Genomic DNA, 14,479 nt, shown 5'->3' on the forward strand with positions numbered 1-14,479 from the left:
TCATTTGTCCAAACACCTGAAACGTATAACAAACTGACAATTTATTATGAGTTTAATTTTGATGTATTAGTACATTTACACATTCATCCAATCATGTCTGTTTTATTGGATGGTCATTTAAGTAGTTAATATAAAAAATAATTATTTTTAGTAATATGGTGTTACATAATTAGATGCACAGTGCATTAAATTTTAAATTCTTATTATTTAAATAAATTGCTTGTGTTCATGATTTGTTCTAATCTTGTCTAGACTCATGAACATTTTTTGTTACTATGTATATTTCTATATTAAGTTTGTGTTACTATTACAACTATGCCAGAAATACTAGATTTCTAGCATTGTCTAATAATGGAGACAACTTCATTTGGCTCATTGGAAAACTCAGTACACAAAGCAACAAAACGCATTAGCCGCTTCAGATATACATGTATAAAGAAGAGACAACAGAACCAAACCATAGACAAGATCATAACAACTGCCACCAGAACAATTAACAAAAATAACACTGCTTAACAAGGAAGGGTTAATAAACTTTGTGTGTACAACATTATCTCTAGTTTTCTAAGCCTGCAGAAGATCTAACAATATTATATATACTTGTCAGATATGATACAATGCACATTGTTTTTGTTCTTTGTAATTGTACATGCCTGAGTTAATTTACATTATTCTGCCCTTGCATAAATGCAAAAGCTCAGGTTCTTTAGCAGAACACAGGGAACACTAGTTAGCAAAAAAGGCTATATTCCCCTTCCATGCAAGGCCTGTTGCTCCACATATGCCACAAGATTCCCCTTGTAAGCAAAATGTGGGCACATTTTTTGGAGGATTACGATTCAGACCGCGAGAATCAAGCCGGATGCCATGGAGTTTTGACATTTGACGGACTTGAATTCAGCATCTCTCTTTACACTGCTCCGAAAGCCTTCGGTCGACCTATCTGTTTTGCTAAACTGACAAAATGGCCTGAATTATGGAAATTCAGTTGTTTACTATCTGAACAGCTCTGGGAAAGACCACATTATGAACTTGGCGAAAATGTCGGACTCCAAGAACTCAATATGTGCAGTGCGTCCAATAAGTGTGTTTAAGTTTCTGCCATAGCAAGCCGTGTTGAAGTTGACATCACATCGGATTACCACACGATGGTCAGAGTCATTTTGGATTTGGCCCAACAAATTATTTAGCATCTCATGGAAGATTTTCCCTCTTTTAGAGGAATCCAAGGAAGCCGCTGAACTCGGTTCAATTCTGGCAGAATGATACGGAACATAACCATCCTGAAATGCAATGAGCATGGGAATTATATATCATTTGAAATGGTAAAAGAAAAGAGTAGGTAGATATAATACTAGACACTAAACATTAAGGATATGCAGAGTAGAAAACTTAATTTTGAACGTTAAACTCTCAAACAAATCCTATCATTTCCATGGGACATGAATCAAGAAAAACACCCAAAATAGAAAGCATGCTCATGCAGAAAAGCGGATGGAGCGGCAAAATAGTCATGTTATCAATATTAGAATGAATCCCAAACAATTTATGTTTTACATCAAGTACATCTCTATTTATCCATTTTTCTATGACAATAAGTTACACAAACTTACAATCTTAAACCATATCTTCACTCTTCAGGGATAGCCCAGTATGTAAATTGTTAATACAAGGTAATTCAAACTAATGTTAGGAAAGTTAAGATCTGTCAACATATATGATAATTCTGATCATAAGCTTATAAGGGAGGTTACCTGAGGAGAGGAGAAAAGAATTACATTCTGGAAGTTTTCCAGTGTCTTCTCCTGTAGACAAGAATGACAATATTTTACATTTGCAGCCAAAGGTAAAACATAGAACTTACTTTCCTATGTTCCCTTCATTAAAATACATCAATGACATTCAACAAAAACATATAGCAAACACCGTGTTATCGTTACTTCTAAATGCTAAGACTGCGGGAAAGGTGATCTGGATAGAGGGATAGGTGTAGGAGTAGGACAACATATAAGAAGAGTAAATTTGGCACCTAATACCTTGGAAAGATTGTATATGAAAGTATTCTCAAGATCAGGGTCATCTGTAAAAGTTAGTTGATGAATGCATTGTGTACCCTTCAGCTTCTTCAATAGCCATAGTCCTGAATTGAATAAAGAGTTTGAACTATACATATAACCCAAGTGTGGACCGGATATGGAGACATATGTATGTAAGTACATCAGATATGGCTCCATGATGCTTTCTGTTTTTTTTTTTTTTTTGGGGGGGGGGGGGGGGGGGAGAAAGAAAGAAGTCAGTTTCACCACTTTTAAATTTCATTAGTAGTATCTTTTAAAATTGACAATAAATACCAGCGAGGGCAGTTCGGATAATGAGGTTTCCAATAGAATGACCAACAAAGCTAAGCTTGATATCAGTTAAGATGGCATTTCTTGAAACTTTATCCATCTTCTTTTTAAGGAAGGTGATCACTTCATGGGCAAGCCTTGACCCCATTTCTCTGAAGTCTCCAGATGTTTTGTCTTCATTTGCCTCTGACATGAGAAAATGTATTTTGGGATCTATTAAAAGCCACTGGTTCCGAACAAGCCGTAAATCCAAATGATTTCCCTGCAATATTTGAGTAACAAAGTGCATGCTTAGTCACAATGATGGAACAAGATGGAAAACAATAAACTGCTGAGTAAACACCTATGTATTAAAGCAAGAATCCCAATAACTTATGTACGAAATTTATGTCAAAATCATCAGAAATAAACCAAATTATGCAAAAATAAAACAAAAATCAACGAACTAACAAAAGTAATACATATACAAAGATAAATATAACTTTTATTAGAACAACTTTTATAGGGCAGTCACCGAAGGCAAGTGAAATTTCTTAAAGGAAGAATCATGGATACATCCAATTGTAGGCACATTCTAATAATGGGTAGAACCTTCAACCAAGCTATGAGACTAGATTATTTAACACTTGTAGACTATTAATCCAGTAATTCACTATTACAGAAGGTACCACAAAGTGAACTCCACAACAAGATCACGGAAAGTAAATAACTAGAATAATAGTACTCTAACAAACGAATCACATGTATTATTTAGACTCAAACAATTGAAGCCACAAAATCACAGGAAGAATGGGAGAAAAACAAAAAAGATGAAGAAGATCAAAGCAACTGCAAGAATATGAAACATGCCTGAAACCCATGTACAAAAACTACTACTCTCAAAACGTGTTCATTTTGTCGCCGGCTATTCCCACTCTTATTTGTGGCTCTATATCCATTTTCTAGTTTATGCCTTGCTTCTTCCTTCAGAGGAATGAAATCTGAACTCACACTGGTTGAATGGTATATGTTTGTCAAGCGTTCAACAATAATAATTGGAATATGCAAAGGATCTCCAAATATATACATGTCTTGAAGTGACCGATTGTTGATCTGCATGGAATTCATATATTTCATAAATTCCAGTGAGCAGGAATACAAGATATTACAAAGCATTCCAGTCAAACAATAGTATCACTCACCCTCATTTGTGCTATACCACGCCTATGAAGTTCTGCACGCATTGTTGCAATTTGAATAGGCTGAACAGAAAAAAAAGGTAACGTATTTGAAGAAAATGATTATGTGAACTATATGAAGACAATGTAACAATTAATTTCAAACATGGTGGACAATGGTGAACTTATTGAATCCTGTACAACATATAAAGATAATTACATCATCAGTTAACCTCCTTGTATTTCCGCGTGCACCATGGTGCAATAGTGTCCTTTCAACTCCATTAATCTTAGGTTGATGAGGCATTGCAACCTTTGAGTACACCATCCATATTGACCATTCAGTTCTCCGTTCATTAGCCCAGGAATTACGTAAGAATTCCATTATCTTTGTTTTGTTTTCCCTGTGTGAAGTGGTAATATTAAAAAGGAGATTATATTATCAACTTGATGTGGTGCTAAAATACTAATAGATATGCCTTAAACAAGATGTATTAAAAATATATATAAAAAGAAAAAAAGTTTTCCAAATCTCAGTTCAGTTAGCTTGTCATTCAGGCTCACGCTTGGCTAACTACACTGAAAAAATATATAAACCCAAAACCAAAAATAACGGGGGCAGCAAAATAATATTTTAGATGCCATAACCATTAGAATGGATGCACAATTGTAGCATTACTTTATTGAGAAAAGGGTTGCCAAAACCTAGGCAGTTGCCAAAGTAGAATAATTTTGATAAGAAATTACTTGTAGAATCTATCTGAACAAACCTGTGGAATTTCAGAAAAATATTCCAAAGACTTAGCAGCTGATTCCCTAGAGATTGGAGAGAGATCAACAGATGGTCGTCCCAAGAGAAAGGGTCGGTAAGTTTATTGATAGAATGAGCAGCTTTCTGTCGAGAGAAAAATTAACATATTGCATCAGCAAATTGTCTGAGACAGAAACAAAACAAATAACAAAACACTCACTTTGTAATGATAGAGGACCTCAGAACTTACGTGTGGCCTGTCAGACAGTAGAGGTGATGAATCACCATTGACATTTGCTGGTGAAGTAGAACGAAACCATTCCGTAACATCTGATGCAGAAGTAATTTCAGTCAAATCAACAGCTTGGTCAATGCCTGTGCTTATTCTTTTCAAATCCTCAAGCAGGATATCATGGGCAGCCATCAATGCTTTGATAAGCGTAACCTGATTGTTGATCATCAGTAAGGAAATAAGTTACGACGGTAAAAAAAAAAATGAGAGAGAGAGAGATTACAACAACTACATTTATGAGTGCACAAAATTTAAAGCAACAAAATATATCTATATACCTTGTTTGACCCAACATAATCTTCAACATAAGTGCCTTCTGAGCCTCTAGAATCACTGATACAATTCAAAATCCAGGTCATTCAAAGGTTAAAAGAAAATGTAGGTCAAGCACTAACATGCATAAAATGAAAGCACTGGTGAAGAACAATTAATCCAAACCTAAGCCTGCTCATACAAACTCATAACCTGAATCAAATAAGGAAACAAGTCAACTAAGATTTCTCATCAATTAGAGAACTAGTTGATCCTAAAATATATTTGTGATATTCTGAAAACAATCTATCGATATATTGGTGATACAACATTTATAAGAGAGTATCTATTTGAACTTCAAAAACTGGAACGTTGACAAACCTGGATACCTTCGGTCGAGAGGTGTGATGACTAGCTTTTAGTAGACTGATGTGAACACTTGTATCAACAAGGACAGCATGGAAAGCATCAAAATTGACAGGACAATATGAATGCAATCCCAGAAGCCCTTTAGGGGGTATTTTATATTCATGAACTGAAGCAGAGAATGCATCTGGTGAACCTTGGAACTCATACCTACACAATTATGCAAGCATTTTCAATGTTTGCAACCCTAACTTCATATAACCATGAAAACAAAATCAAACTCATGCTGAATCAATTTAGTTATATACAGCTTTTGCTAGTTTAATACACCATTACACTCGATAAGGGAAATAGAATCCTATGAACTAACCCTGTTCCGCTCATAGGGGCATGTAAGAGCTCAAACTTCAAGATAACAGAAGATTGATCCTGCACATAAACAATATTAGCCAAGGTAAAGGTATTTATGATAAGGGAAGAAATGAAAATTATACATCAATATGTGTGCAACTATGCAAAAGCTATTATCATAAAGAGCAAAAGATATCATCATAAAGAAAAAAGAACTTCGATGATCCGAGAGGGAAAATGAGTAGAAAGAAAGAATCATAACTAAAAAATGCAACAAAATGTTCAATATTGCTACATAACAGAAGATCAGGCTTAACACCTGCGAACACCATGTCTAATATCTTAAACTTTTGGCATCATACACCTAATTTGTTTATTTGAACAAAACAGTTTTATCCGCTGTTGTCTATATATTATAGTTATATAAAAAGATCATGAAAGAGAAAAACTGACCTCACATGCACCAAAAGATAGGTAGAATGAAACCATGATAGAAAGAAGTACATCCTGCCTAGCATATTTAATTCGGAATGGTGGGGTTGAAAAACTGTTGTCAGCATCATCGATCATCCAAACTCTACATAAATTGTCAGAACCCACTTCAGGAGCTGCAGCTTGAAGAAAAGTTGGATTCTAAGACTGTTATTCTAGCTAAAAACAAATATCATATAACATAGCAACATAACTCAACAAAAAACAGTAGTTGCTCGGCATAGCTCTTGTCAGCAGCTTGCATGTTAAGAAATCTAAATCAGAATGCTATTTTTTCACTTTTGGGGTCCACCAAGGATCAAACTCTTGACCTTTCGGACATAGAGCTCTGATACCATGTTATGAAACCACTCATCCCAAAAGCTTAAGCCGATGGGAAAAGACAACATTAATGGTTATATCTCTAATACAGGCTGTTAGCATATATGAATTTCAATATATATGGAACCCCATTGTTTTGAATATCTATGTGGGATATAAACTATCAACAACTACTTGTTTCATGTAGAACTCACGCGTAAGTTGACTATAGTCTGTGCTTGGATTGGATGTTAAACATTTCAGATTTTGGAAAATTTTATTTACATTCTGATTACAACTTACTGCATTAAAAGAAAGACAGATTGCGCTGGGAAATAAACCGAAATTTATACATATGAACATGTGAGTGCGTGGATCACACACACACACCGCACAACCTTGATGAGACAACCACAAGATCTCAGTGAATCAGAAACTTATGCTTCAATAAAGTTAGTCTAGTACTGGATGAATTATCACAAACTACAAAAAACAGCTTAGGAACATATGTCACCTTCATATTGAACAACCCGTGCTGGAATCCCAGGATAGGAATCTTCACCCACCTCCCATCTCACGGTAACCTTGATTTTGTACCATCTGCATGATAGAAATAAGAATCAAAGGTCAGATTCATCATAAACCTGAATAAATAAATAATGAGGCTGCAAGAAATTGGAGCTTACCCTTGTTCAAAAAGGTCAAGATTATGAAACCTATGAATGTAAACAGCAACTTCATGAACAGCATCTAACACAGGGAGCTGGCTTGGCCTTTCAGGTCCAGGTTGGTGCTCAACATTGCCCAACCTCTTTGTTGACAAATTCTTCTGATTCAGACCCACAAACCATCTCAGTCTCTGAAACATATGTAGTCACTAGCAACAGCAACAGATACAGTAATGTGCTCAATTACAAGACCGATGATCATTCATCCGTTATCCTTCTAACCTTTCAATTGAACTGGATCAAAACCCCACTACTGCAACAGAACCCAAAAAAGGATCCAACTTTCTCTCACCCACCTCGGTTTCAACCCAACCCACACCCATTTGAGCTACCCATCAATCTGAATAATGTCAAAACTTTATGTGCTGGTTGAAGGTTGGAAAAATTGGGGACCAAGATTGAAAAGAACAAAAGAGGTAGTAAAAGGTAAATGAATGAATGAATGAATGAATCAGAGGTAAGAACAAAAGTACAAACTTTAGTCATGCCATGATTGATGGTAATTCACAAATTCATTATTCAGTGGACAGAATAATTTTTTGTCAACCCTTTTTCAACAAAGGGGGGGTTTTGCTGTAACTTTTGCAGAGCAGAAAAAGATGAAAGTAAAAAAAAAAAAAGACCTTTGTTTGAGAGAAAGAATGGGGTTATGGTGGCGTCGGTGAAAGGCGTAGATCGTAAATGATGGGTCCAGTACGCTATGCTGAATGTGGTATCACTTTCACTGCAAAACGTGAAAAGTAGGAAGAAAGAAGGTAGGAGTAGTAGCAGTGTCTCTGTTTAGTGTTTAGATCCGAGGAAAAAATGATTGAAGCTTCCTTCACTACTCTATTAGACTACTTGTCTAGTCTACTATACCCTTTTTTTTTCCAATTGTGCAAGTTGAAAATTGTGGGATTTATTTGAATTCTTTTTAGAGAAAAAAAAATTAACAAGAGAAAGTTTAAATATGATTCTGTTACAAAATCTTATCCTATTAATTAATCAAGATTAAGTTTTACCATAAAAGAATTTTATACAAACAATCAATGGTGTTTGTTATAGACTTTTTTTTTTAATATTAGATTTAGACAAGTGCTATCCCCAAAATAATTCATTATGTATGTTATATTAAACTGTAAGGAATAAGGATGTCACAATTTTATTATTTTTTTTAAATAATAAAACATCATGTTTTCGAAATTTTTTAAAAAATAAAAAAATATATTTTTAATGAAAATGTCAATGACATTTTTTTAATAAATTAAAAAAATTTAGACAAAATAACATTTTCTATCTTTTGAAAAGTAAAAAAGAAAAAATCATATTCATAATAGAGTAAAACTCACCTGAAGCTAAATAATTTAGTGTAATACATATTTTTTACCAATATTAAAAAATAGCCTCTGTTATATTAATAAAAAGATTAATTTTTAAATATATTACTTAAAATATTATTTAAATACATAAATTTAATTTGATAATTCTATACAAATATTTTATACTATTAGTACATTAAATTAAACTCAAAATTATAAATTTAGTTAAAAATAATAATTGATATATTAGAAGTACAAATTTTTATTATTTAATATTTTGTATTATAATATTCATAAAAGTTTTTTTAAAGCACTTGTTAGTAAAATCTTTCTATATAGTGGAGGGAATATATTGTAATATTATAATTAGTAAATATCCCTTAAAATGATATTTTAGAGTAAAATATATTTTTTGTTTTTAAAATTTGTTAAAAATTTTAAAAATATACCTAAATTTTATTTTATTTTAATTTTGTTTAAAAATTTTTCGATCTGCATCAAATATATCCCTGAGAATTAATGTTTCAAAAAACTTAGGACAAATTCAGCAATATTTTTACAAGAATAATTATCAACACAAACAAACCAGAGATAGTTGTTATGTATTATTATTGGATTAGTCTAATTTTTTTTTTTTAAATTTAGTTGTCATATATATATTTGATGTAAATAAAAAAAATTTGAAACAAAATTGAAATAAAATAAAATTTAGAGATATTTTTAAAATTTTTGACAAATTTTAAAGATAAAAAATATATTTTATTCTATATTTTATTATATTTATGTGTTTAGTAATTTTTTTTTTTTATATTTTAGTGTGTGGTGTGGAGATGAGGAGAGTAAAGTTTATTGCACTCTTGGTGGTTATGACTTATGAGTTGGTGGTATCCATTAAAGGGAAGGGTGGTTTCATTAAATGGGAAGGGAAAGTATCCATTAAAGAGGAGGATTGTAGTTGAATTTAAAGGGTATTTCACTCATTTAATTCATCATTTTATCTTTATATGTAAAGTACCTTTAAAAAATGAGAATAAAAAATTGAGACAACATTTTTAGTATAAAAAATAATATTAATCCAATATAAAATAAAAACAAAATTTAAGTATTTATCACCTAACATTTTCCAAAAAAAAAATATCCACATAAAAGAATGTATCCTTTAGGGGAAATGCACGAATGCAGCACATGATATTGTGTAATAAAAGTAGAATGTGAACAATACTAGAGTAGCAATTAGCAATGTCTGGTTTCTTGAAATTTGACATGTGCTCATGTGGCCTATTATCTATACCCTATTGTAGTTTTGACATTTTAATATCCACCACGAAAAGATTTGACATCAAATTAATAAAAATTCGTTTAAGAAAATATAGTGCCCTTTAAAATTACTGCCTTCACTCCAATCTGCCATTGCATTCAAACAGTTAGGTGGAATTTGACTTCTTCTCAAAGTACTATATGGTACATGCAAATAAGATGAAAAGTGTTCCTTATTTTTGTAGATATTGGTAAAATTTTAGTATAACACTGTGATGGTACTAATTGAAGGAGGTTGAATTAAGTTAGCTCAAAATTTGATATTTTAAGTTTTATTTTTGTGGAAGCTAAAAATGCAAGAGATTTTTTTTGTTTTGTCTCATGTATAGAAAAAAAAAACAGAGAAGGAAAGAAAAGAAAGGAGACCAACATGTATCCTGGTTCGAATTCTAAGTGTCATGAATCATACGTCCAGTCTCCACCATAATCATGGTGGAGTTTTCACTATAATCAACTTATTACAATCACCAATATTATTGAATTACAACCTAATTCAACTAGTATCTACTACTAAGCTTTTTTAACCAAAGCTCTGCTACCCAAAGTGTTGTTCCAACTTGGAAGGGGAATCTAAACAGATTCAAACTCACCAAGTGCTAACCCAATTTGACAAGGGAAACTAATCTTAGTTCAACAACTCAAATACACAAAAATTCAGTGGCTCTTTCTTGCTTCTTTGTTCTTTTCTCTCATGATTTTTTCACTCATATATTCAGCATTTTTCTCAATTCAAAAGATGACTCAAGATAGTCATAATAAAGAATCAGAAATGAAGCTTGAGTAGAAGAAAAAGAATTCAGCTCAATAGTTTAGATGATGCTCTTGAATGTGCTCTCTTTTTCTTGCCTTTAAATGTTGAAGTGAGGCTTCTTATATGTCTTCTGCTTGCTTTCCAATTTGCCTTTTCGGTTTTCTTGTCTCAGCTACCCGTTGGAGCTGTCAATGAAGGCATGCAGACCTTTTCCATACTGCTCCACCAACACGCCATGTTGAGGAACCATTCCACCACCTCTGTTGTCCTTGGACTTGCTTTCTTCCTTGGCATGCATTCCTTTTTTCTTTTACTCCATTACCCCTGCTGTCCGAGGAGCTATAACACTACTTCTGCTCTTCTTGCAAGTTTGTGTTTTTCTCTCCCATAATCAGAATTGTGCTTTACTGATCCAGCTGTCCTTGTTTTTGTCTTGGTGTTACAGCTATCCCAAATTGTTGACAGATGTCCTTCCTTTTCTTTATGTTCCAACCACTTGTATTTGGTGCTCTCTCCCTTGGCTCATTTGGTTGCTCATTCAAATAAAGAGGGTTGATGCACTATGGACTTAAGTGTTAGAGCTTTAGCATATTAAGCTTCTGAAGGAAAGCTAACTTGGGCTGAAGCAATCATACAAGTGGGCCTGCAACACTTAGCACACACATTAAACACATTTAGGCTTTAACCCAAGAAATGTTTGTCATCATTTGTAAAATCCAAAATCAGCCTTAGCTCAACAATCTCTCTCTTGATGACAAACATGATAAAAGAGGGTAATTTAGAATTAATTTAAGTAAGTTGAGAGCACTTCCCTTTGATGACATTTGGAATGTGTGGTGATCCCCCTTAATGTTAGCATTTCTCCCCTTTAATCATGGCTTTCCTCCTCAGATGGATGAAACTAAAAAACACAACCAAGAACATTTTTCAAGCAATATATCACAATACCAATAACACCCAGTACAGAGTAGTTTTCATAACAATAACACCAAACAGAGCAATTAAAGTAAAAGTTTAAGCATCATTGTTCATGTCCTAAGCCAATGCTAACATGTTAACTTTTCTTTTCTTTTCTCTCCCTTTTGTCATTAAGATGGGAAAAGACTCTGCAAAAATTGTTAGTGGCTATTCAAAAAAGTCATTAAGTAGTAAAGTAGTTAGGTGTTACAGTCATCCAAAAGAAGAAAAAGTTCAAGTAAAATAGTCCAATTCACAGAAGAGATGAAATATTCTAGGCATCAGAGTTAAAATCATCGGAGACTTCATCATCATCATCCTCATTGTCTGTGGTTGTAAGGCCAGCCTCGATGTCCTCCACAAAATCCCTCAGAATCCTAATCATTCCTTTGGTTTTCTTGAGTGCATTCTCTTACATAACTTCATTCCTCTTGCGCTTGGCTCCATAAGTGATTAGGAGGTCGGTGAGATTAACGAACTCTTGAAGCACATTTTTCATTATACCTATCAAAACTCTGATTTTGGAGGAATTGGATGTGGGAATCAGTGGATCTTCATCATGAGATGGAGCTTCTGTGCCTTCATCAGTGTTGCAGCGCCTAGGTGTTGTTCTCTTTACTGCACCACCCCTTTGATGTATGAGTTACAGTCTCTAGAAATCTCAACTCCAAAATTAATATTATAATATTAAAAATTTTTTGTGAGTAGCATTGTATAAGGTAAAGCATTTTTAGTACTAACACAAATATGTATGTGTCTCACTAACAAGTAAGTAAAAGAAATTGGAATTTTAGAGAGAAGGGCTAACAGAACCAGTGTGTCACAAAAGAAGACTCGCTGAAAAGAGCCACTCTGAGGCAGGATTATATGATTCACAATCCTGTGCAACTGGGCACGGACTGGACCAAGAGACTGATGAGTAGGAGTGGTATCTTCTAGGAGAGGAATGTTGACGCACACAATACTTAGGGCTTCAAAATATGACACATTAAGAGTTTCATCCCACTTGCCAGAGGTGAACACATCAAGTCCCCTGTCCTGGTAATCTAGAGCTTTGCCTAAGTGGTATTTGCCGAGAATGATTGTGCGACCTTTGATAAAGGATGCAATCCTTCCTTCCTTATATGGCATGTTGCTATAGAACTGTTTTACTAGATCAGGATAGATTTTCTCACGGATGGATAGGATTGGAATCCATTCCTGACATGCAAACAAGGGTGTAAAGTTCAGACCTTTCCTGCGGAATTTGTCTAGATTTACAAGTTTGAAAGGGCAGAAAGTACGCTTGTAAATATCCTTGCAGAAAAATAGGTAGTTCATGAGGGAATTATATCGACGACGATCAAAGGACTCTTTAGAAAAATCATCATAGAAAGATTTGTAGGCAATAGGATTGGAAAGTTTTAGCTCAAAAACATAATGAAGTTGAAAGTCGATGACTGTACCGCGGGTATGACTAGATTAATGCCTAAGAAGATACAATAGCCTGAAATGGATCTCCTATCATCAACATCAGAGGCCCAATCAGCATCTGCAAAACCAAAGATTCGAAGATTAGTAGATGGATGAAAAAGAAGACCTTGCTCAGTTATACCAGCTAGATATCGAAGGATCATTTTTAGTGATTTCTAGTGGTTGAGCAAAGGTCTTTGCATAAATTGGCTTACCTTATTTACTGAGAATGCTATCTTAGGTCTAGTGAGAGTGTAGTATTGCAGATCCCCTACTATAGAATGATAATAAATAGGATCAAAATAATGTTCAGAATCATGTTTAGAAAGCTTTTCTGAAGTAATCATAAGTGTTGGGACTGACTTAGCATCAATCATGCCTGATTTGCGTAACACATCTTTTATATATTTAGTTTGAGATAAATGATATGCACCAGATTTTAGTTTAGTGGCCTCAATTCCTAAAAAATAATTGAAAATGCCAAGAGATTTCAAAGCAAACATGCCATGTAATTTCTGCATCAATGCAATGATTTCATTTTGATTATTACTAGTCACCAGTATATCATTAACATAAACTAAAATAAAAATCATAGAAAAAAAAAGTTCTTTTAATAAATAAAGAAGGGTCTGACCTTATTATAGTGAAGCCAAACTTGCCTAAAGCTGCAGATAATGTAATGTACCAAGTACGAGGTGCTTGTTTTTAATCCATATATAGCTTTATAAAATTTGCAAACAGTGGAGAATTTTGGAGAAATTTTTTCTTTGATTAGATGATCTTCGAGACTGTTGGAACCAATAGTGTAAAGAGCAAGTTACTCCCATATTTTGAAGGAAGATTTATCAAGTTTATCAAGGATTGGTTGAGAAAGAAAATTTTTCGCATTGAATAAAGTGGTGAAAATTGAAACTATTTCTCCCATATATCTTAATGAGCTTTGATACTATGAGAAAAAGTAAAAAAGAAGATATGAAATTATGTTCCTAATTAATCATAAAACTATGTATATGTTTATATTGAATGAATGATCATTAAAAGTCCGCTTTTTAAAACAAGCTCAATCAGTATTTATACAAGAGGGAACACTATATTATTAGACTAGCTTATGTAAATGCATTCTATTTTGCTAACTTACTTGGCAGCCAAATTAAAATCTTGGTCAATCTTGATTATTGACTTGGTCTTTTCTCTATCAAACACTTAGTTATTGAATTTTATGAGTTTTTTTTTTTTTTTTGAGATATACAATATGCGGGAGTTTTTTTTTTTGAAAGTTTTAAAAAATACTATAAAATTAATAATTAAGTGTTAAATAAAAAAAATTTATATAAAAAATTAGTCCAAAAATGCAGTTAGTTTCGAATCAAAAGGGGAAAAATAAATAAATAACATTAAAAATGCAGCTATAATATGGTCGATTTGGCAAGACATAAATATTGGTAATTTTCAATGAATTTTTGGATCTTCTGTGTCAATTGCTTACAAGACTCACAGGTGGATGTTTGATTTTAAATATACAACTCAGAATCGAGTATGTTGCGTCTAGGAATTAAAACTCCTTTTTTGGTCTCTGGCAGAACCTGGTGCTTGGAAGTTAAATTGTGATGGGAGCGTGAACTTGAGAGATGATTGTGCAGATTTTGCGTGAGTAATTCATAATAGCT

The 14,479-nt window shown here is 33.3% G+C and overlaps 1 protein-coding gene across 6 annotated transcripts; it reads right to left on the minus strand.

The window, feature by feature from the left end:
* Positions 1 to 493: 493 nt before the first annotated feature.
* Positions 494 to 7,864, minus strand: LOC112734491 (uncharacterized). Of its 6 annotated transcripts, none has more exons than XM_072233688.1 (15): positions 6,996 to 7,864; positions 6,824 to 6,909; positions 5,971 to 6,125; positions 5,537 to 5,595; positions 5,182 to 5,376; positions 4,827 to 4,881; positions 4,507 to 4,701; positions 4,276 to 4,400; positions 3,726 to 3,909; positions 3,530 to 3,589; positions 3,198 to 3,440; positions 2,352 to 2,610; positions 2,037 to 2,242; positions 1,755 to 1,805; positions 494 to 1,283 (listed from the first exon to the last, which is right to left on the minus strand). In XM_072233688.1, the coding sequence occupies exons 1-15, from the start codon at positions 7,175 to 7,177 to the stop codon at positions 996 to 998; spliced, it is 2,343 nt and encodes a 780-aa protein (XP_072089789.1). In that variant the 5' UTR covers positions 7,178 to 7,864; the 3' UTR covers positions 494 to 995. The 6 variants fall into 6 exon arrangements, with proteins under 6 accessions (XP_072089789.1, XP_072089790.1, XP_025639615.1 ...); XM_072233689.1 differs by having other exon boundaries at positions 5,971 to 6,094; positions 6,996 to 7,862; XM_025783830.3 differs by having other exon boundaries at positions 4,477 to 4,701; positions 6,996 to 7,862.
* Positions 7,865 to 14,479: the final 6,615 nt, after the last annotated feature.

The sequence above is a fragment of the Arachis hypogaea genome, chromosome 3 (assembly GCF_003086295.3).
Source record: "Arachis hypogaea cultivar Tifrunner chromosome 3, arahy.Tifrunner.gnm2.J5K5, whole genome shotgun sequence".
Lineage (NCBI taxonomy): Eukaryota > Viridiplantae > Streptophyta > Magnoliopsida > Fabales > Fabaceae > Arachis > Arachis hypogaea.

Bases quoted from the DNA above. Each gene is read 5' to 3' on its own strand.
- LOC112734491 (XM_025783829.3), bottom strand. From the start codon at position 7,177: ATGTTTCAGAGACTGAGATGGTTTGTGGGTCTGAATCAGAAGAATTTG. The intron at 4,882-5,181 runs GTTTGTCAACGT...GAATTGTATCAG, and splicing joins TCTCGACCGAAGGTATCCAG to TGATTCTAGAGGCTCAGAAG. The intron at 1,806-2,036 runs GTATTAGGTGCC...TCTTGTCTACAG, and splicing joins TCATATACAATCTTTCCAAG to GAGAAGACACTGGAAAACTT.